Genomic DNA, 27546 nt, shown 5'->3' with positions numbered 1-27546 from the left:
TTGGCCCTATGCCTCCCATAATGTGGAGCCACTAAAGGCACTCTATGGTGAGGAAAACAAAACGCACATTATATTGCAGATGCGTTAGTTTTTGCCCTAGAAGTAAGTTAATTAATTAGCTTGAAAAACACAAAAGTGCACTAAAAATATGTTATTTTGTCAATACTGATCATTTGCATGTACATGCACGCAACGATTTCGTTTCGAACACAAATTATTAATGAGCGTAACAAATAAGACTCATATCAATTCTTCGCACGAGGATTTTGGTATCATCAATGTCCCTTTAGGGGCTCAGTTAAAAAAAATAACATACTTGCTAATCTTCTTCATGTTAGCCATCAGTTCATCCACTGTGGGCCTTTCCTCTGGTGTTTCATGCCAACATCTTGCCATAATAGCGTGTATTTCTGGGCTACAGGCTTCGGGTGGGACGTGGGGACGGAATGGTTGAGTTGAATGAGACTGAATCTTCTCTAAAACAACTGTAAGAAAACCACGAGCCACTCTAATGTATTTTATCTTCTATTAAGGATTGGGTTCTCACATATCACTTTAATATTATCGGATATGTGATAACCCGCTCCTTAAATGTTTTTTAATACAGACAATACATTGTCATTGTCAAAAATACAAAAAAGGCAGTATAGCTTTTCATTTGCGATAAGGTATAATTAACAAGGGCATTGGTGTAGGCAGTTACTGGCGTACATTTTGGACCTTTATTATGGTGTATACTTATTTGATGTATCGTAGATGAGGTGCATCATCACCCGTATGCATTTGCAAAACTTCAATGCTATCTTCGCTACATTTATTTCAATCAATCCAAACATGAAATAATTTGACAAATAATTAATAATCATGGTTGACCTTTGACATTATCAGTGTCCCTGCACTCATTCTCGAATGGCGGACCTCTCATTACCACCTCCTGCATGATGATGCCAACAGAGTAAATGTCGCCCTCTGTCGTCGGCCTATTCTTGGTTGGAGCACGAAGAAGTTCTGGTGCATTCCACAACATTTCTAAAAAGTAGCACAAAAACAGTAGTGTGCTGTTAACAGGGTTAAGGTTTTACGCGGCTTGAACAAAATACCCGTGCATAATTTCAAAAGAGGGCTTCCTGTATAAACAAATTGGAAACAGAACATTGGAATTGGCGAGAACGTTAACAATTAATGTTGTTTTTTTTTACAACATTTTGTTTTCACTGTACGGAAAAGTTTTGGGTAACAGTAGGCCTACGTCTAACACCTTAAATTGTTTACCCCCGCCCCCCCCCCCCCAATTAATGATTGAAATATAGGGCGAGCAAAGGACAGAATTTGCGTTTTATGCTTTCTAGACTTCCCTGGTCATGCGTACTTTTCAAGTATGTTTGATCGTTATCATTGTCGGATGTGATATCCCTGTAGTCTAGGAGACCAAAGTCTGTCAGTTTGACTACGAAGCGGCTGTCCACCACGCAGTTAGAAGACCGCATCCTGCCGTGCACACCAAGCTCTCGACGGTGGTGAAGAAAACTCAAACCCTACGAAGGAAACAACAAAGTTACCACAAAATGGATTAGTAGAAACTAATCTTGCATAAACAAATTTTGGCGCATTCGTAGCAGCCCAAATTCGTTTTCTTTTAAAATACTTTCATATCTTGGTAAATTGAGGACACTTTTCACATTTAATTCAAAGTTTCATAAGGCAGTGCACATTACGCATGGTTATGAATATAACCTGTCCAATCTTGGCCTTTGTTTACAATGTTTTGTTCCGTTGTCCCAGGGAAATCTGTCCGCCGGAGATTCGGTCCCCCAATGGGAAAGTTATAATGGCTGAGGAGGAGGATTCAAAAGAGGGCGCTATCAGAAGAAGTTTGTACACAGTTGGCCATATGGGAGGGGGGGGGGGACACCGAATATCCGAATTACTATGTAGCCTACTTGCGTTTCTCAAAATACTTTTCTTTTTAGTTCGGCTGTTTTGCTACGGGAATAGCCAACTGGTAGCTCTCATGTTTTGTGTGTTATTTCAAAACTTCTATATTGTAAATCTTGAACTCCAAAAAGTTTATACACTGATTCTGAATCTTTGAATGAGGTATCGACACGATGATAACCTTGATGACATCAATCAGAAGAGAACTCTTGAAGTCCCATTCCAACTTCAGAGCGTCGTTCTCAAGAATATCCTGCAATGAGAAGGGAAAGAAAACATGTTTTGTGATGATCCTGAACGTAAAGGAAATCAAACAGTGGTTGAAGCATGACGTAATACGCTGTTTTTGAAAATACTAACCTACAGTTATGATGGCCTATTAAATACAGCTCATGCGGGTATTTCCGGTAAATACCCGAATTAAATTTCTGAAATTCGCATCCTTAGCAGCGTCAACAGAGATCGAGTTTTACCTAGTCTAGGTTCAAAGATCTTCGCATTGATCTATTTCAACAACAAATTTAGTCACTACTATCTCATTGCTGGTAGTTCGCACTTAATTTATCAATTCAAACAACAGAGGACGTCACTATCCTTGTTGCGATTTCCAGGACATTCGTCAACCGAAATGATGTAAGAAGAACAACGCGCCCTCTGTCAAAAATCGCGTTACGTACGTTGCGTTTTACGCAACATTACATTATATTACGTTACGTTCCGTTACGCAACGTTACAAGTATGAGATAGTAACGTTTGGACCAAGACTATTTGAGGCTTTATATCTGAAAAGGTAGCTGCAAAAACGGCTACGACTGCTAAGTGTATTTCAATGGAAGTATCTTCAACGCATGATGACGCGAAAATCGGAACTTAGCCGTAACTGTAACTGCTAATTCGGTCATGGCCTACAATTTAACCGGCAATATTCTACTGTACATACCTGAAGACTTCCCTTGGTGCAGTACTCTGTAATTATCAAATGTTTGCCATCATCTGGTCCATCAGTACATGCACCTACAAAACGAACGATGTTTGGATGCTCCAGGTGTCTCAACTGAATAAAACAAACGGCTTGATATTATTGCTTAACATTTAATGTATTCAAGTTACACACGTTGTTTAACTAAAAGTACTCCCACATCATGCCATGGATCGCCAATAATACGGGTATCTTCAAAAGGTTGCTCGGGCCCAGTTATTTCGACGAGACTTTAACTAGTATGTGATGTGATATTTTCTCGCTGATGTAACTTCTGTTGATAGTTTTTAACTATTACAGGTGTATTGTTATTATTCCATTTCTATTCATTCTTAAATAACTGCTAAAATCTGTAATTTTAACTATTGTAATGTGCATTTATACATATGAAACTTGCACGGACTAAATAAATCAATTTGTATTATTGACATAGACTTTCTTTTCTGGTCGTACGGGGCCACGTCTTTGGATGTGTATCAAACAAAAATGTTCTGATGAGGAAGTATTGGCCTTTCTGCGATATGGTGGACACTATTTTAGAGGTGAACTATTGGATTTGGGTGTATACACACAGCTTTACCCATAGTGTTACAGTATTGTGATCATCATTATATCAAAACGGTTTATGCAGGTATGATCATGCTTGACGTGTTGTGTGGGATTAACTCATTGCTTTTACTGTTGCCCAATAAAACCAAAACGACTTCAAACATAACCTAATGCTTAAAATAATCCAAGACATCATCTTGGGCATGTGAAGGAAGTCACTTGTGTTATGTTTATTCCTTTGATAAAGACTTTTTCAGGGTCGAACTGATTGTGTCAAATCGGCTTATCACCGGCAGAAACCAAAGCCTTTAGATGAAACCAAGTCATATTTACTGTAGACTGCCATTAAAGGGAAACTGTTTTCCATGCGAATGAGCGCATTGAAGGAGCATGAAGTAATGTTCTAACCATGGAAAAAAAAAACTCTGATGGGGTCGGGATGTGAGGCCAACAATGTGTTTTGCTTTCGTTACTATATTAAATATCGCTACTATATTCCGTTACTAAACTGGTTTCAGCTGGAGTGGTTCACTTCGTCTGTTGAAAAAAGTAAGGCCGAATCCGAATTGGCGGCTACGGCTATGACTGTTGCTAAGGGTGTTGCTAAGGATGTCCTTTACCTCAACGCATGATGACGCGGAAATCTAGCCGTAGCCGTAGCTGTAGCCGCCAATTCGGATACGGCCTAATACTCTCACGGTCACAACATAACGGAAGCTCTTTGCCGCAGCATGATTTTAAAAAACTCTATTTTATTGTGTACGAACACGAGTCCCATACGTACATATTAACTCGAAATTGCGAGATAATGATGAAACAAAAGAACACCCTTGTCACGACAAGTTGTGAGCTTGCAGATGCCTGATTTCTTTCTCGAAAACTACGTTACTGCAGAGGGAGCCGTTTCTCTCAATGCGTTATACTATCTGGGGGGGGGGGTGGTCTGAAGGACAGACTGAAATACTTACATTTCGGAGCTCTACCAAGACACTCCTTGTCAGTTCAAGCTTGCCGTTTCCTATTGGCTTAAGAGCGACCAGTCGACCCTTTATATGAAACATAGAATTTTAATAATTTATCCAGTACAGAGGTTAAATAAAGAAATTATACAGGAGCTTTATATCGGTCGTATGGAAAGCTTGTTCAGATCATAGAAAGATGCAAATAAAACCCTTGATGATAAGACCCAACCAGCCGTCCAAGTAAATCCACAAAGTGTAAAGAAAATGAGCATTCGGCGAGGCGGATATCAAACCACGTTCCCGTAATTTCAGACACTACTATAATTGCGACGGTCGTAGGTTCGAATCCCGCATGTGTAATATGCCTGTGATTTGTTCACACAGAGCTCGGATAAGTACTGAGTATACAGGTTTTACACACATCGGTATGTATGGGTAAAACCAAAATACTGTTTCTGTAAGTTGTATTAAATTGAGCGGATGCTGGTCATCTCGCCACTTGACAAGCTCGCCCCAACAAAGTCGCAACCTGACCAGCTCGTCCCGGGACATTCAAAGTCGCCCCCTGACAAAGTCGCCCCCTCATAATGTCGCAACCTGACAATGTCGCCCCCTGGCAAAGTCGTCCCCTGACAAAGTCGCCATCTAGCACAGACGCCTCATACAAAGTCGCCCCATATTTTATTAGCGACATAGCACGGAGAAACGTTCACTTAAAGGATGGATATCAAGTGAGTTTGGATTCCGTTGGCAACATTTGTATGGATAATAATATTATTATAATATTCAAATGAATAAAGATTTAAATTTAAATAATTAAGATAACTTACAATCATTTACTTCAGCGAGGTGCTAATAAAGAAAATGATATTTCCATTTTTGTAAAGTGATGTAAATACAAATAAAATATTAGTGGACATGTCTAATTGGATTGTGCATTTTGTGTCTTATGTCTTTATAAACAAAATTGTACTTACCTCGTACTGAGCAATTTTTGTGAATATCTGGCGCTCGTTATTCTCATCAGTAAGTGAACCAGTCTGTAATTAAGATAATTATTTGGGTTTGTATTTTTGTTCGAGATTTATTTATATAGAACGTCTTTCCCTATCAATTCACATGATTAAAAGGAAGTTAATCGGGGAAAACAAAAAAATATATTTTGGTATCCTGGTAAAAATGTAAAATGCACAACTTTTCAGTGGTTGACTTTTTTTACAACAATGCTATACGAGTTGTTAAAAAACCTTCCAAAGTACACGCTTTAGCTGCTATGATTTATTTATTTATTTATTTATTTATTTATTTATTTATTTATTTATTTATTTATTTATTTATTTATTTATTTATTTATTTATTTATTTATTTATTTATTTATTTATTTATTTATTTATTTATTTATTTATTTATTTATTTATTTATTTATTTATTTATTTATTTATTTATTTATTTATTTATTTATTTATTTATTTATTTATTTATTTATTTATTTATTTATTTATTTATTTTTTTTTTTTGGGGGGGGGAGGAGTGGTATGTGGACACTTTAGGAATGCACTGTTGATTTGGGTGTATATAGACAAATAATACCCAAACCTAATAGTGTCTAATAGTATTGTGTCAACCATATCTCAAAATGGCTTATTTGAGGTTGCCCAGAAATCCAGATTCTCGCGAAAGCTCGCACTCTCTCTCGAGGTCAATTTCTCGTCGTTTTAAATCTCAGCAAAGCAATAGTGTATGGTTGAACAGAAACAGAAAGTCTTGTTTCACGCTCAAAACCCCTGATACGAGGAACCAAATTAGATACACTCGTGGCACATGTATCATGAAATATAATGCAAAAAGGACAGAGGCCTCGCTACAGCCTTGGCGGATTGAAACTTTGATCCCAGCCACAAAAGTACCATCAGTGTTCCAAAAACACATTGTGTTTCACAGCAAGACTGCAAAAGCACCACTCACCAACAAGAACAATTATTTCACTTCTGCACTCTGTGAAAGTTGCAGCTGTAGTTTGGTCAAGTAAAATCATTCAATATATTCAATGTACAAGGAAATCAACCGCGACTTTGGGTAATTTTATTTGCTGAACATGCTGAAAATTATAAAAATGTGTTAGCTATGCAACTAACCATGGACATGGATAAAGACCGCATGGATGAGGCAATGGATTTGGAAATGGCTTTGGAGATTAAATCGTCGTAGCGAATCTTCCAAGACATCTTCATTAATTCTGCGTTCTGCTTCTGTTTTCTGTAAATGAAGGGGAAGATGGAATATAACATGTCTCATCATATTGAAAAAGGTTTCGTGAAGTATCCCGATGTTTTTTTTTTGTCTGGTGGTATTATATTAAACACACACTTCAAATATTTTAACTATAATTTCAAAGTTTTCAAATTTAAAAGTATTTCAAAGCGCATGGATGCCCAAATGGGATTCTTTGGTAGTTAAATTTATTGTTTATACATTTAATTATACTATGTTGTCGTTTTGTTTGTTTGTTTGTTTGTTTGTTTGTTTCGACCTATAGCAGCTTATTTTTTTTATTTGTGTTTCCAATCACTGCTCTGCGCTTCCTGACTCTTTCACTCCATTTCTTTATTTCCAATTGTGATTGCTTTGTGTTCCACTATATATATACCTGTTTATGCGCACCGTGTTGTCGCTATTTATGTATTTATTTCAAAAAGACTCACAGGCCTACTTGTATCAATACGTCAGACATTTAACTATTCCTATTTTTGGGTTGGTTAGCAGGGTGCACAAGGTTATTTCATTGTCTGTTATTATTAAAAAAAATAAAAATATACATGTTTATATTAATTGATGTCAAATTGTTGCATCTGTGGGGCAAACAAAAACGAATGCAAAAATACAGAACGAAAAAGTGACCCTCTAATTACAAACGAATTGAATACCTCAGTGTAGTGTGTGAAGAGATATCAAAATAGATGAGTCAGAAATCCACATTTTACCTGTAAACTACCGAAGTTGCAGAGACACAGACAATCAGGGCGCAAACCGTCAGGATGGACGCGATGAGCAGTACGGTATTATCATCTGTGGTTTAAGGGAGGAAGGGTGAACAATGAACCCAAAGTGTATAGATGTCACAAATATATAGTTACTGCATTTTGCGGACTGGTTAGAACAACGTAACTGTTATTTCAAAAAATGGTGTTATTCAGTGAACCCCCATTAAATATTAACAAATTCGTGTTAAAAATAATAATATATATATTTATAAAAAGTCAGTTTCCCTTGTGGTTTATTATTTGATATATAAAAATATATATATAAAAAATATATAAAAAAATAAAAATAAACTAGACATTAGGTGTTTGTGAACAAACACAAAGCTGTTCCGTGTTCTTTTGCTTGGATTATGAGCTAAAATGACCAAGGAGTCTATCATTGAAAAAAAGAAGAAAATGCTGAATGAGTTTTGGTGCCACTTCCGGTTGACCCGGAAGTAGAGGTCGACATGGGGTCATGGTTTTTCAAAATTAATCTCCAATCCCCAAGGAGTGTTTAACTACAAAAAGTCTAAAAAACGGCAGTTTACTTCTTGAGATATGGTGCTACAAAGAGTTCCCAAATTAAATATGCAGATTTGGGGGATAAAAAAAATATTTTCCCGCGCGCAGATTCGAACTCGCATGTATTAGTGAAGTAAGCGCGACATATGACCACTAGGCTATGAGGGCCAATGCATTAGTCGAGGGTTTACATGTATCTATATCAACAGAGGGGATTATGATCAGGCGAAATAATTATCATGATTTTGCGAACATTGTCACTAAATATGAACTGCTAACGCCTTTAACTATTAAGTAGAGTTGAAATGTAGTATTAGATGCCTTTAGGGGTTTTTGACGAGGACGTCGTCGTCGTCAAAAACCCCTATTCAACTACGCACGTTCGTCCACGAAGAAAACACATCGGAGTCAAAATTTGACATTTTTTCACTCATTTCTCAAAAACTACAACACCACAGCAAGTAATATTTTATAACTATTATAAAGTAGGGTTGAAATGTAGTATTAGATTGCCTTAAGGGGGTTTTTGACGACGACGTCGATGTCGTCAAAAACCCCTATCTAATTACGCACGTTCGTTTTAACGAAAACCCATGCACAGAGTAATTGGTCCAGAACGCGGTTAGAAAAACAAGAACAAATTTAACGCACGTTCTAACGAAAATCCCAAACCTCCGTACTTTGTGCGTGTACAGAGTAATGTGTCCAGAACGCGGGTAGAAAACAAAATAGTATAGACTCCTCTCAAGAAGTCAAAAACTCATTGAGGTACATACTGTGTTGTATTACCAAAGAGAATGTTTCACAATAACATGAAAGTGACTGCATCAAAATTACAAATTAAAAAATTCAAATGAAGACCACGTGGTTAATTAATGAAGAATTTTTACACTTTTTTTGTTAGAGTAAAGCTTATGTTCTAAGCTTCAATTTGATATATGATTTAACTATTTTATCCTCATACTTTAGGAGTAGGGGCCTGAACAAAAACGCTGTACAAACGCTATGGGGTTTTAGGCGGAAACAAAGAATAATAATAATAATAAAAATAATAAAAATCTCGACGAAAACAACACCTGTTCCGACGGTAGGTCGGAACAGCTAATAAATAAATTTAAGAAAACAAATGTTGTTATCTGTTTCCTTATTATCATTTAATGTTTACTCAGCAGTGATACCTTTGGGTTTGCAGATAGGGTTTTCATTGTAGAAACCACACCGAGGAGTGTCTGGGGGAAATTCACCATCCGGGAATCCATGCCACTTAATTGGTTTGTAGAACTTGAGCTCGTTTGAAAGTCCATAAAAATTCACTACAGGCTACAAGGAAAAGTATATTATCTGACTGGTGAAAAGAACCCGGAACGACAACGGGGGAGAAGAAAAGACTACGGCAGTGACTACGACAGTGATAGCGACAGCAACCGCGACAGCGACAGTCACAACGAAAACGAAAGCAGCAGCAACAACAACGGTGACGGCGACGACGACGACGACAACGACAACGACAACGACAACGACAACGACAACCAGAACATTTGAAAACGGGTTGCGAAAAAAACAAATCTGAGGTCAATACTGACAAATGTGATACACATTGTGTCTTACACAGCAATCAATACATAGTATTGGGACTTAAAGGAGTACTTTACGTCTAGTTTTATGTATACGTTTTTTGTAGCGTTACGAAGTATCAGATCATTACTGGATGTTAACTGCCAAATTCGTTTCATTTATTTAGACTGAATCAAATGTTTTATGCATCATTTATAATTATCTGTTTCCAATAGTTTCCAGGGGCACATAAACTCTTAATGCAAGCTCTATATGGTAAACAGTAGTGGAACCCCCTCAACAAAAATTGAAACACACATCCTTGTTGTGGACAATCATCCGGTGCCGTATTTCTTGACTTAGGTCACCAAAAACAATCAGTTGTAATTACGTGAACCGAGCTAATTTTCTGAATTCAGTTATTAAACAATCAGTTGTAATTACTTGAACCGAGGTAATTTTCTGATATCAATTATTACGTGCGACTCCTACAAAACCAGCCAATGCTCTTCGTCAAGGATACACCATATATACACACGGATAATTGGCATGAGTCTACCCCCGCCCCCTGTAGCCAATAAAGGAGTTTCAGCACGGTAGCCTTTTCAGATCAAACTGACGTCGTATAATTACTTTAATCTAGATGTGCTTTACACTATAGACTGGAATTTTATTTGGCCTTGACGCCGGAGTTCTCTTTTGTAAGTTTCAATCCAAAAACGTTCTTACCTCGAATACACCGTTATCTGTGTCCGTCATATCCCATAGGGAGTACGCGGCGATTCTATCACCGCTAGATGTCATTACAATGTCACCAGCAATACCTATAGTACAATGTTGCAATGTGAATAAAAGTTGTGTAATTTTCAATATCACAGTGGAAGATTGGTTTCAAATTGTAAATAATGAAAATATATTTAATCTGAATAGCTTTCGATCCAAATCGGACCTTCTTCAGAGGCATATCACTCCTCTGAATAGTTATTATAGTGTACTATCACTTCCCAATATCACAAAGGAAGATTGATATCAATTGTAGAAGAAAAACAAATACAGCCGGGTCTATGCATTTGTAATGCCATTCTTCTTTTCTATTTTAGAAGGAAAGCGGGAAAACACAACGAGCAATGTCACAATTGATGAAGAATAAGTATAAATCCAACAATACTTAATTGAAAATAAATTAAAGTATATCAGCATGCAAAAATGTCATCTGAAACGCCGAATAGAATAACTTTGCTCATAATGCATGGCTACATCTAAATCTCACTTATTTTAATCTGCTTACATTACCATTTGAAGGCACTTATTAGAATCAAGGTTAAAAGTGAAGTTGTCTCTTTGTATAAGGCACTTATTAGAATCAAGGTTAAAAGTGAAGTTGTATCTTTGTATAAGTTTTGGCACAGGCTTAAATTGCAATAAATTCAAATTGGTTGGAAAGTCTTATATTCTGTTGTAGTTGGCTTGTACTAACAGAGTCCAGCATTCTCCAGAAGACGATTAGAGCATACTGATCGAAACGTCGAGTTAACCAACGGTTCTTTTCAGAACCACCCCAACTCATTTAGATATAGTCATTCAAATCCTACTTGTACTATCATGTTCATGAAGTCTAATGCTGTTCAAATCAGTGTTGTAGTCAAGACCGGTACACCGTAGACCAAGACCAGCATTTCCAAGAAAAGCCTTCGAACGATTGAATAAGTGGTTTGTTGGTTAAATGCACTGGACCCATTTGGTAGTTGTTAAAGACCAGAAATCTCTCTTGGTGTGTCTCAACATATCATGTATACAATAACAAACATGTGCAAATTTGGGCTCAATTTGTCAATATCAAATTTGCAAGAGAACATTGAAAGAAAAAACACCCTTGTTGAATTACTTTGTGTGGTTTAATATGCCCAATAAAAGGCAACTTTATCAAAAACTTGTTACTTCGAAGGGAGCCGTTTCTCACAATGTTTCATACTTTCAAGTTACCAAGTAAGTTTTTATGCTCACAGTTATTTGGACTAATTGCAAATAAGGTCCAGTGTCTTTAAATAATTACGAATCTTAAAATTGGCAACGTGGACGAGTCTTACGTCATCCACAAAGTACCTTCCTCGCCATTTATCGGCTTACCTCGGAAAGTTCGGTTCCACATCTTCTGTCGTAGAGTTAGTCCGTTGTGAATGTCACCTCCCTCGTGTAATGTCTCGTTGATGGCAAGAGAGTACAGAATCAAGGCGTCGTGGTAACAGGTGGCGAAAAAGTTGGCCTGTATCAAAGTAAAAAAAAAAAGAATCTTTATATTTGTCGATGTTCGGTCGTTATCCCGTTAATGTTTCTTATAATTCTTCTTTTATTGTATCGTTTTTCCCCACACCTTTACTCAAAACCAACAAATAAAACTAGACATTAGGTGTTTGTGAACAAACACAAAGCTGTTCCGTGTTCTTTTGCTTGGATTATGTGCTAAAATGACCAAGGAGTCTATAACTGAAAAAAGGTTTGAAAATGTTGAATAGTTCTTGAGTTATGGTGCCACTTCCGGTTGACCCGGAAGTAGAGATAGACGTGGGGTCACGGTAACCTAAGGCTAATCTCCAATGCCCAAGGAGTCTTTTACTGAAAAAAGTTTGAAAAATTGATATTGTCCCACTTCGGGTTGACCCGGAAGTAGAGGTCAACTTGAGGTCACGGTTTTTCAAAGTTTATTTTCAACGCCTAAGGTGTCTAAAACTGAAAAAAGTTTGAAAATCGGTTGTATAGTACTTGAGATATGGTCATACTTCCGGTTGACCCGAAAGTAGAGGTCAACTTGAGGTCACGGTTTTTCAAAATTAATCTCCAATCCCCAAGGAGTCTATAACTACAAACAGTCTAAAAGTCGGCCGTGTACTTCGTGAGAATGGTCCCACTTCGGGTTGACCCGGAAGTAGAGGTCAACTTGAGGTCACGGTTTTTCCAAATTAATCTCCAATCCCCAAGGAGTCTTTAACTACAAACAGAGTAAGAATCGGCCCTGTACTTCTTGAGATATTGTGCTACAAAGATTTTCCAATTAAATATGCAAATGAGGGTCACGTGGTTAACTAATTAAGAATAAACAAACACATTGTAAGTAAAGCTTATGTTCTAAGCTTCAATTTGGTATAATAAACGCACTCTTTCGTATTATGGTTTGGGAGATAAGGCTTAAACAAAAAACGTTTACAAACTAATGCTTTGGTTTTCTTCCATAAATATTTTTACTGGTCAATAGAGGGCGGTATGTAAGATGAGTGGTCCTACTATCAACATCTCCTTTTTACTAGTCAAATGTTCAGTTTAAAAACAGGTTAAAATTGGCCCGGTACTTCTTGAGATATGGTGTTACAAAGATTCCCCATTAAATATGCAAATGAGGGTCACGTGGTTAATTAATCAAGAATTGAAAAACAAAATTACATGAGGAATTAAGCTTAGGTCCTAGTCTTTAATTTGATATATGATATAACTCTTTTCAAGTTATGGTTTAGGAGAATAGGCTGAAACAAAAAGCGTTTACAAATTTGCTATTGTTGTCTTCCATTAAATATTTTTTACTGTCACTAGAGGGCGGTATGTAATATGAGTGGTCTGTATACTAGAGGAGATGTTATTACTAGTCAAATGTTCAGTTGAAATGTTTATCTCAAAAAGTTCAATTAAAAAGTTTAATAAAATGTAAATAAAACTAATATTTGACTCAGGATTGTTTGATTTGTTGGTTTCTTGAGTTTAATGCAGTAATTTAAGAGTCCAATGTCATGTCACAAAAAACTACATTAAGGATAAAATCCTTGTATTTGGTCAGTGGTTTGATGTTTGATTTAGCACGAGTGGATTTCGCTTAACTCTTAACGGCCACCAAACTCTGCGCTTACGATCACCATTTTCTGCTTACTGTGCAAGCACGGAATACAAAGTGCGAGCTTGGAAGCACACAAACAAAATAAATCCCTGCTTAGTAGTCTATTTAGCTTGACGTAAGCGCAGAAAACACTGCTTCTGCTTAGCACTGAATATTTGCTTCCAGAGCAGAGCATATTGGGCCCATTCGCACAGGACTTTTCAGTATGCAAGTTCCCATCATGATAGGCCTAGGTGACTAGTGAAATTTACTACTCGACTAGTCGCACCTCAAACCCAACTACGACACTTGTCGAGATAAATTACGGATTCTCAAGATTTGTGCCGCAATGTGCTGCAAGCGCAACATTAATTATGTTGCGATTAGTAGTAAGCAACACAACTGTTTCACCAAACAGGTAGTCGGGACTAGTTTTGTAGTCAACGTGTGGGCATGATTATAATGGAGTAGAGAAAAACAGTAGTCGCGACTCAAATAATAGAGAGGTTTCGCAAGTGTACATATAAACATACAGATACCGATATGTCGACACTTTGTGTGTTCAAGTGACGGGTATCCGCGACTATCGTATTTTGCATATACGTTCGTACAGGATACGGGAGCTTATACACGTCGTAGATAAATGGATACTGTTTTGCAGATTTTTAGTTGTATTTTTGTCCTCGATCAAAAATATTTCCCACGGAATAGCTTTCACATCGTGCTTGATATAGATAGAATTTGTTTAGTCATTTGCAAGCAAAAAGATGAGAAAATGTAGTGTATAAAACACGGGGTCTCTAATCGGTCATACATAATGTCAGAAAAACACTCATGATGAATGCGAGCGCACTCAAGTGAAACATACCTATAATTTGTGAAACAAAATTCAACACATGGCTGATGTGAACGGTTACGGTTATCATATCCGTATCTGTATCTGTATCCGCACGCTTGCGAAACCTCTCTAATAATTTGTAGTCGCGACTTTAACACTTAAGCACACTAGTCGCCCCGGCCTACTTTTGCACAACTAATTATAAAACACGGTTGTCCTGTGAATGCAAATCAAATTTTTAAGTCACTGTTTTTGTAGTGACAGTTTCACAGGAATTGAGCACAATTAGTCAACTGTAGTAAATTTTTTGTTGCGAATTGTGACGCTTAAGAACACATTCCCTGCTAAGATGTTAATTACGCTTAGCGTAAGCACAATTCCCTGATTACGTAAGCGCTGCGTTTCTTCCTTTAAAAAGTCATTGGCACAGGACCAGACCAAACTACATATAGCTTTTAAAACACAAAAAGCAGCTAAACACAGCAAATACCATTCCTCATTTTGTACAAGTCGTGAATCCAGGTATTCTGCTCAATTTCTGCATTTTTATAAAGCAAAATGTTTTGCCTATTTATTATAAGCAGCTTTATACAAATGACCCACTCAACCACAAGAGAAACGTCAGCATAATAAAATCGCTGCTTTTGTATTCCTGCCAAAGAGATTTTGTATGTCATTGTATAATTTCCGAAAAGAAAGCGAAATACTTGAATTAGTTTAGGCAAATAGTCCCCGGCACAAACAAGGTGACTTCACCCGTAAATGAGTCCAAATCCCAGGCATTCTATTTTCGTCGTCCACGCTCGTCGCCTGAAACGAACCCGGTCAACTCGGTCCCAAACCAACTCGGTCCCAGTCATACGTTGACAGTTTTTTCATTCATTTCTCAAAAACGAACCCGGTCAACTCGGTCCCAAACCAACTCGGTCCCAGTAATACGTTGACAGTTTTTTCATTCATTTCTCAAAAACGAACCCGATCAACTCGGTCCCAAACCAACTCGGTCCCAGTCATACATTGACAGTTTTTTCACTAATTTCTCAAAAACTACAACACCACAGCAAGTAAGTTTAGTGTAAATCTGTGGACACGATGGTGTGTCGTCGTCGTCAAAAACCCCTATTCAATTACGCACGTTCGTTTGAACGAAATCCCTAAACCTTCGTACTTTGTCGCGTGCAAAGTATATAGGCCCGGAACTCGGTTAGATTGTTGTGGGTTCTGAACGATGGTGGGAAAACAGAATGAGTAGACTTCCTCTCAAGAAGTCACAACTCATGATAGTTACATACTGTATGGCATTTACCATAGAGAATGTTTAACAATAACATGGAAGTGACTGCATCCAGTTATATTCAAACGCGTAGACTCATCTCAAGAAGTCACAACTCATGAAAGGTACATCTGTATGGCATTTACCAAAGAGAATATTTAACAATAACATGGAAGCGACTGCATCCAGTTATATGAAGATTACGTGGCTAATTAATTAAGATTTTTAATTTTGTTTACATTTAGAGTAAAGCTTGTGTTCTAAGCTTCAATTTGGTATATGATTTCACTCTTTTGAACTTATGGTCTAGGAGAATAGACTTAAATAAAGAGCGTGTACAAATGCTATGGGGTTTTGGCGGAAACAAAGAATAATAATAATAATAATAATAATAATAATAATAATAATAATAATAATAATAATAATAATAATAATAATAATAATAATAATAATAATAATAATAATAATAATAATAATAATAATAATAATAATAATAATAATAATAATAAAAATAATAAAAATCTCGACGAAAACAATACCTGTTCCGACGGTAGGTCGGAACAGCTAATAAAGAATTACCAACTGTCCAAGATGATTTTCTATTAAACGATTGGCACACCATCTGTAGCATTTCTCATCCCGCTATATCGAATAAAACATATTTCTATGGGCAGTAAGCACAACATTCCGCGGTACAGAGCCACGCAATTAGGCAATGGTGAGCTAAATGAGGGAACATCGTGGGCACACGTGAAATTCAATTTGCACATTTTATGAGAACCGTTCATTAATAATTATTACTCTTAGACGGCGCTGCACTGTGGCGATCACCTTGTGCGCTCAGTGTCTCAAATTTGTCTCGATTTTTTCCTCACGTTTTTAGTACATTTTGTTAGACTTATTGGTGATTGAGGCTGCGTTAATTCTGTGTTTTTAAGATGTAATGTATTTGTTTTTCGATGAGTATCAAATTTGAATCTTTTCAGTGCACAAAGGGAAAACAATTTTCACATTTTACTTGTCATCTGTGATGTAATAAATAAATTTAATTGAATTGAATTGAATCTAACCTCGCCGCCAGACTCTGGAGTCACGTTATAGTCTCTTGACGCGCGGTCCAGAATGTCTCTATGAAATGCATTGTACTCCGAGTCATCAGTCGGCTCAAATAGACGAATTGTCATCAGGGCTCGGTAGGCTGTCTTTAATTTCTCATCGTCTGCGTCGCCCTAAGAAGATATGCAGGGTGGTTAAACAGTGCTATGAATTTCAAAATAATCTTAGCATACGTTAATACCAACATGTGTAACCTTAAAGGCACTGGACACTATTGGTAATTACTCAAACTAATTGTTAGCATAAACACCTATTTGATTTCGAGACCTCATGATTGATTTTGAGGTCCCTAAATCAAGCTTCTGAAAGCACATAACTTCGTGTGACAAGGGTGGTTTTTTATTTCATTTTTATCTTACAACTTCGACGACCAAGACTTTTTTCAACGGTTTGTTATTTTATGCATATGTTGAGATACACCCAGTGGGAAGACTGGTCTATGACAATTACCAAAGGTGTCCAGTGCCTTTAAACATGTTTGGGTGATTGTGTGTGTTTGAATCATACAAACAATTTGAGCAGGTGGTAAAAATGATATAAGCATGTTCATTATGAAAACGTGTTAAAAGAGGATTTGCGTTCAAACCCTCAACACCGTTCCAGTCTGATTTTTTTTTTTTTTTTATTAAATTATTATTATTATTATTATTATTATTTTTTTTTTTATTCGGGGGGGGGGGGGGGGGGGGTGACAACGATCTTTTATTTTAGATTCGGTAAAAATTAAGAGCATTTTATTGTTTTCTACAGCCATTAACTTTAAAAATCAATTCATTGGTTTCGTGGTTCTGTGGTAAAATGTGCGCAATGTTGTTGCGAGAGTTTGTTTGAAGTGCAATTCCGAGTTGCTGGTTTTGTACATGCATCGCGCTTGATCAAATTTGGAATACATTTTATGGGTAAAATCAGCAAGAAATTCACCCATGCACCTTTGTATTAGAACTATTCAGGTATTAACGCATCTTTTGAAGCCAGACAGCGTAATGGAGGAGAACAAGATATTTTCTGTCAAAAACAAGTATGTCCTGCCCTTGGGTGCTGGCCAAGGTCTTACAAAATTAATCCTAAAACGTCTTCCATAATTGCTTTTAAAATGCACTGGGGTGGATTTTACAAAGTTAAAACTAGTTTTATCTTGAGGTAGGACAGGTTACTCGTTCTAACTTAAGGACTAGTGTTAAGTTTTTAATATATCCTAAGACTAGTCCTAAGTTAGAACTACTCTTTACTCTGTGTGAAGTCGACGACTAGACACATTTTGTAATATTGTAAGAGACCAGTATTCCCACTTTGTGTATTCAAATGCGTAAACAAGCAAATCTGTGAAAATTTTGACTCTATTGATCATCGAAGTTGCAAGAGCAACAAGAGCAGTCTTCAGGCTGAAGTCTTTTAAAATGTGCGTGAGAAATTACCAGAAATTACCGCTTTCAAACACAACGTCACTTTATTAGAGGGAGCCGTTTCTCACAATGTTGTATGCTATCAACAGCCCTCCTTTACCAAGTAAGTTGTTATGCTAACAGTTGAGTACCTATAGTGTCCAGTGTCTTAAAAAGGGTTTGCCCAATTGACAGCCACTGTGAATCAAAAACACTGGTTTTACTAACCTGTCGCCACGCATCGTTCCCAAAGTGCAGTGTGTTATTAAACGGTTGATAGCTAAAGAACACGTAATCCCCTCCTACTTGTCCGAGGTTGTAGGCGCTCAGCATGATCTTGCGAACGAGGTGACCCTTGGCACTGATAACTATAACTGGCAATCAAAGGAACATTACAGAATTGGTAAGAAAAAAAAAACCGTCTACAATCACATATTATGTACTTTTATATAACTGACATACAGATCCTTGTTATTTGATTGGTGGAACTTACTTCACGTGACATTCACTATTACTTCCATCCGCACCGGCGGTTAAAAAGACCTATTCGCCCATGGGGAATAGCATTTCCCATTCAACAGTTAGAATCATCCTTGTTCCCAATGTTTTTTAGCAGTAAAGCGCCGCTGCTAAACAAAGGAGCACCTGTGCAAAAGGTTGTGATCCGATTTGTGCATTGTTGCCGCTACGCGGCGCTATGATTTTTGGTTGTCAGTAATTTGTGTGATTTTTCATAATGTTATATACTTTTAAAATACATCAAATGACAAGGATGTATATGTCAGTTATATACAAATAAATATTGAGTTGCTTTAATTCGTGGAATGGAAGAAATATTATCGCTCGGTAAAATTTGTACTGTTCCATTTCACTCGGCTTCGCCTCGTGAAATGGAACACTCAAAATTTTACCTTGCGATAATATTCCTCCCATTCCACTCTGAGCCACTCAATATTGTAAAACAAACTTACACGGTCTAATGATGACAGTAGAAAACATTCCTTGAAATATTCCTGTCTGAAATGCCTTAATTTGATGAGAAGGACATACAAACCAGATTCAAGTTTGGAGTACATCGATCAGTGAGCGTTTTTTTTTATTTTTTATTTAAATCGATGTCATGCCAATTAATGTGCTGTCTTTTTTTACTATTTTCTCAGACCCAGATGGTCGATCGATCTCAAGCTTCTACAGGTTTGTAAGTATATTTATATGGTGGACTACATCTTAAAGTGCTTACACCGCCAGCAACTGTTTTGTTAGAAAAGAAAAAAACGACTCGGTAAATTTCCTTTAAATACACAAAGATGGAAATATATTGGAGTCATCCTCAATCATGTGTTTACGTGACCTTGAGAATGATATTAGAATGTTATGAGTTTTAAAATTGATACCGAAATAAAGACGTAACAAACTGTAATTTAAAACTGCATCTCGTTTTTTCTTTCACATTAACAATTTCCCAAATATTTATGTTTTAAAGTAGTTAAGCCTGTTCTAAATCGAATTGGAGGAAGAGAGAGCTTGAACAAAAATTTGCAACGGCCTCAAAAGTTTCGGAATCCTAATGGAGTCTTTCTTAGAGCCTTTTTTAGAAAAGTCGAAATGTAAGGCCATGAACAATTTTAACAATTTGAAAGAAAAACCTATGCATATAATCCCTTGCCCCCGTAAAAAAAATAAAAAATAAAATTAGGAATCGACTGTGAGCCGTTCCCTTTCTTAAAAACCACAAGGTTTTAACAAAGTATGTTTTATAGTCTCCCCTCCCCTCCCCTCCCCTCCCCTCCCCCACCCCCCCCCCCCCCATGTCGCAAATATTGACGCCAATATTGACGCCAATATTGGCGTAAATATTTGCGACGTGTAGCCCATGTCGTGAATATTGGCGTCAATATTGGCGTCAATATTTGCGACTTGGAGGCAATGTCGTAAATATTGGCGCCAATATTGGCGTCAATATTCGCGACTTAGGTCATGTCGTGAATATTGGCGTCAATATTGGCGTCAATATTTGCAACTTGAGGCTATGTCGTAAATATTGGCGTCAATATTGGCGTCAATATTTGCGACATAGGGCCCATGTCGTGAATATTGGCGTCAATATTGGCGTAAATATTTGCGACGTGTAGCCCATGTCGTGAATATTAGCGTCAATATTGGCGTCAACATTTGCGACATAGGGCCCATGTCGTTAATATTGGCGTCAATATTGGCAGCAATATTTGCGACTTTGGGCCAAGTCGTCAATATTGGCGTCAATATTTGCAACTTGGGGTAAAAGTCACGAATATTGGCGTCAATATTGGCGTCAATATATATTTGCGATGTCCCTTTAAAGCCACCATACATTTTGGTTGGCAAAATGAGGGAACATCGCGCTGTTTTGTACACGGCTAATGGGTGCGTGACGCAGACGCGATTTCGCGTCTGCTTAGTGCACAACTCTATGGCGTTTGCCAACCAACAGGGTCTGTACGCATGCGTGAATGTGATTAGCATATTTCATGGGAAGGGTCCATTATTCCAACAAAAGGAAAAGAGATGCAAATAACTACATTAATTGTGATGAACTAAAAGTTTGCGCATCTTCACCTCGCCACTGCCAATGGTGAAATGTTTAATACCATTATTTGCTTAATAGGGCTTGCTACGAGTGAATATGGAACTGTCGCAATCAGGAAATGTATGCTATAGCAATGTCACAAGCCAGTCATCCAAAAGATGATTTACAATTCGCATTATGAGGGTGGCGTGACAGTATCCAATTAGGACAACAAAAACGAAATGGTTGTAAACAGGCCATTTAATGCACCGAACACTAGTGGTAATTACTCAAAATAATTGTTAGCATAGAAACTTATTTGGTAACGAGCAATGGAGAGCTGGTGATAGTATCAAATGTTGTGAAACATTTTGAGAAACAGGTAATTTCTCACTAAAATATTAAAACACTTCAGCTGAAGCTTCTTATTACGCATCTGGAAGAACACAGAGAAATATAACAATGGTATTTTTTACTTTAACTAATCTCTTGCAACCTTCTGACGACCAATTGAGCCACAATTTTTACAGGTTTGATTACGCATTATGCATTATGTTGTGATACCCTAGTGAGAATACAGGTCTTTGACGTACCAAAATGTGTACTGCCGTTGATTTCACCAAACTCTTCCTAACTTGTGATTAATCTACGTACTTGGGACGAAGTTAGGTTCCGTATCCATGGACATAATAACACATTGAACCCGTCCTAAGTAAGGACGGGTTTACTCTAAGGTCTATTCTTTATGTATATATGGTTTTATTTTACTCAAATTAAATATCATTAATTTAGCCTGCCCCAGATTTTTAAATTTATGTCGGTAATCATGTTTTTTTTTTTTTTTTTTTTATGTGAAAGCATCTTTCTGTAACCCCCTGAGTAAAATATCTTAATGAAAAAAAAAAAAAATGGAAAGAAATAAAGCAACAAAAAGTGGGAGTAGTAAAAAGAAGTTGAATCGAATTGAGGTCATTCAAATATGATCTTGAGCATCTCCGGAGGCCCTTGTGTTACCCGTAAGTGCTTTTTCATTGTTTGATGTTGCATTTATGACTTGCGTAAAAGAGTTGTTTGAACACGGCGCCTTATACGGCAAGAGAGGCTTAAAACACAACCCATGAGAACAGAGAGGGGGTTGGGATGAGGGGTGGTTCAGAACGAGACGGGGATAAAACAAATAAATGAAAATACAATGCAGTGTTACAAGTGATGACTTTCCCTGAGGCATGTGACTTTCCCAGAGGCATGCATTGCCAAATGTCTTCGTGTTGCACGAATTTTTTTAAACCATTTACGGTTTACGGTATATTTTGTAAAGGCCTAAACAATTCCCATGTATAACATGTGCATAAACACACAATCTCAATGTGGATACATAGCAGCTTTTTTTTATTTCTATAATTTGCAGCCCCGCCCCCCCCCCCCCGAAAAAAAATAAAATAAAGTAACTGGGCCCATTGTCATCAAAGTTGCAAGAAGATAATGAACAAAAACAATAGTCTACCTGCAAAGAACTGTGTGATTGTAAATGCTGGAGACAAGCATCTTGCCTGAAGCCTTTTTTTAGATTCAAAGGTTTGGTTAAAGCCATAATACACAGATTTACAAATCATTACATTTCAACAAAAGGAAAAGAGATGCAAATAACTACATTAATTGTGATGAACTAAAAGTTTGCGCATCTTCACCTCGCCACTGCCAATGGTGAAATGTTTAATACCATTATTTGCTTAATAGGGCTTGCTACGAGTGAATATGGAACTGTCGCAATCAGGAAATGTATGCTATAGCAATGTCACAAGCCAGTCATCCAAAAGATGATTTACAATTCGCATTATGAGGGTGGCGTGACAGTATCCAATTAGGACAACAAAAACGAAATGGTTGTAAACAGGCCATTTAATGCACCGAACACTAGTGGTAATTACTCAAAATAATTGTTAGCATAGAAACTTATTTGGTAACGAGCAATGGAGAGCTGGTGATAGTATCAAATGTTGTGAAACATTTTGAGAAACAGGTAATTTCTCACTAAAATATTAAAACACTTCAGCTGAAGCTTCGTATTACGCATCTGGAAGAACACAGAGAAATATAACAATGGTATTTTTTACTTTAACTAATCTCTTGCAACCTTCTGACGACCAATTGAGCCACAATTTTTACAGGTTTGATTACGCATTATGCATTATGTTGTGATACCCTAGTGAGAATACAGGTCTTTGACGTACCAAAATGTGTACTGCCGTTGATTTCACCAAACTCTTCCTAACTTGTGATTAATCTACGTACTTGGGACGAAGTTAGGTTCCGTATCCATGGACATAATAACACATTGAACCCGTCCTAAATAAGGACGGGTTTACTCTAAGGTCCATTCTTTATGTATTATGGTTTTATTTTACTCAAATTAAGTATAATTAATTTAGCCTGCCCCAGATTTTTAAATTTATGTCGGTAATCATGTTTTTTTTTTTTTTTTTTTTTATGTGAAAGCATCTTTCTGTAACCCCCTGAGTAAAATATCTTAATGAAAAAAAAGAAAAATGGAAAGAAATAAAGCAACAAAAAGTGGGAGTAGTAAAAAGAAGTTGAATCGAATTGAGGTCATTCAAATATGATCTTGAGCATCTCCGGAGGCCCTTGTGTTACCCGTAAGTGCTTTTTCATTGTTTGATGTTGCATTTATGACTTGCGTAAAAGAGTTGTTTGAACACGGCGCCTTATACGGCAAGAGAGGCTTAAAACACAACCCATGAGAACAGAGAGGGGGTTGGGATGAGGGGTGGTTCAGAACGAGACGGGGATAAAACAAATAAATGAAAATACAATGCAGTGTTACAAGTGATGACTTTCCCTGAGGCATGTGACTTTCCCAGAGGCATGCATTGCCAAATGTCTTCGTGTTGCACGAATTTTTTTAAACCATTTACGGTTTACGGTATATTTTGTAAAGGCCTAAACAATTCCCATGTATAACATGTGCATAAACACACAATCTCAATGTGGATACATAGCAGCTTTTTTTTATTTCTATAATTTGCAGCCCCGCCCCCCCCCCCCCGAAAAAAAATAAAATAAAGTAACTGGGCCCATTGTCATCAAAGTTGCAAGAAGATAATGAACAAAAACAATAGTCTACCTGCAAAGAACTGTGTGATTGTAAATGCTGGAGAGAAGCATCTTGCCTGAAGCCTTTTTTTAGATTCAAAGGTTTGGTTAAAGCCATTATACACAGATTTACAAATAATTTACAGGGTTTACAGAAGGTAACGGTGAAAGACTTCTCTTGAAATATTATCCCATGAAATGCTTTACTTTTCGAGAAAACATTGAAACAATTATCAACTCTCGTTGTCGAGAATTACACATTTTTTTATACACATGTCATGACACGACGAAACGTGCGGAAACAAGGGTGGGTTTTCCCGTTTTTTGCTCCCGACTCCGATGACCGATTGAGCCTAAACTTTCACATGTTTGTTATTTTTTATATCAGTTGTGATACACGAAGTGTGGGCTTTTGGACAATACTGTTTACCAAAGTGTCCAATGGCTTTAACAAATTACACTTGTTTTTCTTCTAAAACCACATAAACTCTAAATAGGGTAGTTTCTAACCTATTATCGGCAACTCCTTGCCAAGTTAGTTTGTAAAAATAACCAATTCTTATATAGCGCATTTCACAATAACCGTATCAATGCGCTTTACATTAGTGGCCTGGTCATAGGGCCAATAACATCCTTTTTTGTTTTAATGTTTCTCAGCTCCCTTGGGAGTATACAACCTGGGCAACAGTTTATATCGTTCCAAAGGTTTTTTTATTCACAATATCAACCTCTACCCTTCCAGGTACCCATTTATACCACTGGGTGAAGAGAAGCAATTATAGTAAAGTATCTTGCTCAAGGACCGGGATTCGAACCCACACTCCGGTGAATTAGCACCAGAACTTGTATTCGATGCTCTAAAACCACCCGGCCATGACACTCTTGTATGGTCATTACTTTTTGGAGCAACTACCAAAGAGTACCTTTGGTTTTTGGAACCGTTCAAATATTCAATAACATGTATTAGATAGATTTTTTTTAGATATCAACAAAAGTCCAGACGATTTCCACGCTCTTAGAAGAAAAGTTTTTTTTAGGAATATACAATCTACGAAGCGGCAACATTTCTCATTTTTATTTTTTGTGGGATAACAAGTGATATATTATTTTTCCATAACCCCATAGCCGTATTATGTTTTTACCAGTGGAGGTACCAGGACGGGCGAACGAAAGCAAACAAGTTGATCAATCAAATCTAGGTCCAGAGGTTTTACTGAAAAACTATATGTTGTACATGAGTCAAAAAATATGGAAGGTGTAGAAAATGTTGACGGCATCACGCCGGAGAACCAACTGCCCTGAACACAAAACTAGAAAGCTATCGAAGTGGTTACGTAACCCGTAAACGGTTTAGAGTACAGCTGGAGGAATTCGTGATCCTCTGACAGTACGTTAAATGCAACGCAGCACTAGTGCATTGAAATAAGAATGTTTCTCAAAATGCATTATACTATTAATTGTCTCTTAATGTCAAAGCGTCCGAGTGGTGTCAGGTTCGCTCTTTTGGGAGTAAAAACCTAAATGTCAATCCTTTTGAGTGAAGTCGGAACGAACTTCACTTTTTATCGAGTTGAAAGTACCCGACTTTCACTCTATACAGAGTTGTCCGCCGTAAATGGCTCTATGCAAGGGAGGTATGGCGTAAAATAAAACGAGTGGTTTTCACTGTGTTTCATTAAGAGAATACAAGCTGTTCTAGTTCTTACCACTTGAGTTTGTTTGCCATAAAACAATTAATTACCAAACGAATACAGACACTTTAAGAGATACAACAAAAGTATGAGGTTGTTCTACTTACTCCGGCTGATTAGAGATGCTTCCTCTAAAGTAGCATTGAAATCTTCGACCTCATCGATGTAAATAACGTACGATCTAATCCCAAGCTCACGCATACCGTCTTCCACTGCTGCGGTCGGTAGGGAGTGGTATCCGGACGAAACCCCAAGCAATACAAACGAGTCCCACCCGTAAAGAAGGAACAGTCTCCCAAGGAAATCCGCCATCGTGCTGGGTTTGAAGACCAGCTGCGTTAGCGTCGGATACCTCCCCTTGTCATCCAACCCGTGTCTGCTCGCACTCGGCGAGAGAATTGGTATGTTCAGTGCAGCTGCTAAGTCCCCCACGCTCTCCATATCGCTACTGCAAGCGGGACCGAGGAGAGCTGCAATCTCGTCATCGAAGTAGAAATGAGCGGCCACTCCCAGGCTAACTTCAACCGGCCCGGAGCAGCCCGTGGGCGAGAACTGCAGCTCGATGGAGAAGTTTGCGTATTCCCCGCTCTGGACACGGCTTGAGATGGTCTCTTGAGCAACCTCGAGTGCCGGGTAAAGACGCGCTTGACCGAGGATATGTGTCCTTTTGTGGGACAGGAGCACACCAACTCGTATTTTCGTTGATGTAATTACAGAGAACATCAGGCATGCCAAAAACAGATTTTCGAAAATTTGTTTCATATTTTACTACTTTTGCGAGTGGTACTTTCTCCCCAGATCGGGAGAGCATTACTGAAATGTTTTATAAACCATCTTTACATTTTATACTATACATCATGTTACAGTTGATGCTCTGATTGTTGACGAGCGCCCTCATTTCATAGTAGGCCATCAAAGCACGAGACAAGGTTTTTGCAAGTTCAAGTTTATCAATCGGTAAATTCCCTCAAAAGTATATCAACCCCAATGGTATTCAGGAACAAACATAAATGAAGAACCGACCAATACGGGTGATGATAAGAGATAACTATATTAGGCCATTTTCTTTTAAGAGAAAATGATACTGCATGATATTTCTATAGCCGAATAAAAAGTATAAAAAAAATAAAAAAAGTTATAACGTTCGTATTCACACAAGATGTGGGATTTCAATTTGTATTTTGTTGTTAGTGAGTGCTGCGAGGACAGTTTCTGTTTTAATAAACGTTGTTGTCTATATCTATCTATATATTAGTGAGTGGATGTTCTACTCGGTAAAAACAAGATTAGAACTGCCATTTGCAATCAATGTGATATTTTAGTTGTGTTTTATTACAGGCATAACGGTGATTTCAAGTCGGTGTATTTTGTGAAATTAATTAATACTTGGTGTAGTATAAACTATGGTAAAACTCTACCTGGCTATATTCAACTAATCTTTGTGTTAATTATTAAACGTATCAACAAACTTTCTGTCTTTAAAGGAACACGTTGCCACGAAATTGCGTGTTTTTCCTTTTAACTCGTCGACAAACACGGTCGGCCATTTATGGGAGTCAAATGTTTGACTCCCATAAATGGCCGACCGTGTTAGTTCGCAAAGTGAAACGAAAACCACGCAACTTCGAGGCAAACTTGTGTGGATCATTGTATTCTACTTTTAAAACCTCTATCTAACCATATTCATTTTATAACAAACGGTTACAAACGATTTTTAAAGACCAACTCGACGTGAAAATATATATTTCTAACAGTGGTAGGTTGTGACATTTTTTTTAAAAACAAATTGAGGTTGGGTTTCGATTACATAATTTAAAAATAACTAATTTATAGCTTTATTATACCTTTATAAATATGGAAATACAGTGCCCAGTATGCATATTTAACATCATGCGTGTGCGCAGTCATCAGACAATTAAAACAGTTTCAACACAAGGAGTAAAAGTGGAATCATTTATGCAGAAAAACCAGCAATTTACTTAAAAAAAAAAAAAAAAAATATATATATATAACCCCTTTCAACGGATATTTTTGTACTGTTTTAAGGGGACGATTTTCAAGAAACCATTGAACGATTTTAATCTGGAATTGAACTTTTTTTTAACTTGATACACAAACATTACACCTGCCATATAAAATACGGTGCAAAATATGCAAGCTAAATGTGCAATCTAACTTGGATTAACAACACTTTTATTTTGGTTCAC

The 27546-nt window shown here is 37.3% G+C and overlaps 1 protein-coding gene across 1 annotated transcript in view; it reads right to left on the bottom strand.

Annotated features, from left to right (window-relative positions):
• Positions 1-25878, bottom strand: part of LOC117287902 (atrial natriuretic peptide receptor 1-like) — a 33037-nt gene extending 7159 nt beyond the window's left edge. The window contains exons 1-15 of the mRNA XM_033768514.1: positions 25447-25878; positions 18221-18366; positions 16565-16723; positions 11652-11787; positions 10254-10348; positions 9149-9290; positions 7407-7491; positions 6561-6681; positions 5403-5465; positions 4432-4509; positions 2876-2989; positions 2117-2188; positions 1370-1535; positions 874-1029; positions 317-485 (exon numbers count right to left, since the gene is read on the bottom strand). Of these exons, the coding sequence (XP_033624405.1) occupies positions 317-485; positions 874-1029; positions 1370-1535; positions 2117-2188; positions 2876-2989; positions 4432-4509; positions 5403-5465; positions 6561-6681; positions 7407-7491; positions 9149-9290; positions 10254-10348; positions 11652-11787; positions 16565-16723; positions 18221-18366; positions 25447-25780 (2036 nt within the window). The 5' untranslated portion in view covers positions 25781-25878. The remainder of the gene's footprint in view (positions 1-316; positions 486-873; positions 1030-1369; positions 1536-2116; positions 2189-2875; positions 2990-4431; positions 4510-5402; positions 5466-6560; positions 6682-7406; positions 7492-9148; positions 9291-10253; positions 10349-11651; positions 11788-16564; positions 16724-18220; positions 18367-25446) is intronic.
• Positions 25879-27546: the final 1668 nt, after the last annotated feature.

Source organism: Asterias rubens, chromosome 3, assembly GCF_902459465.1.
Source record: "Asterias rubens chromosome 3, eAstRub1.3, whole genome shotgun sequence".
NCBI lineage: Eukaryota > Metazoa > Echinodermata > Asteroidea > Forcipulatida > Asteriidae > Asterias > Asterias rubens.
The sequence above is the reverse complement of the archived record's forward strand: the minus strand, read 5'-3'. Positions and strand labels throughout refer to the sequence as shown.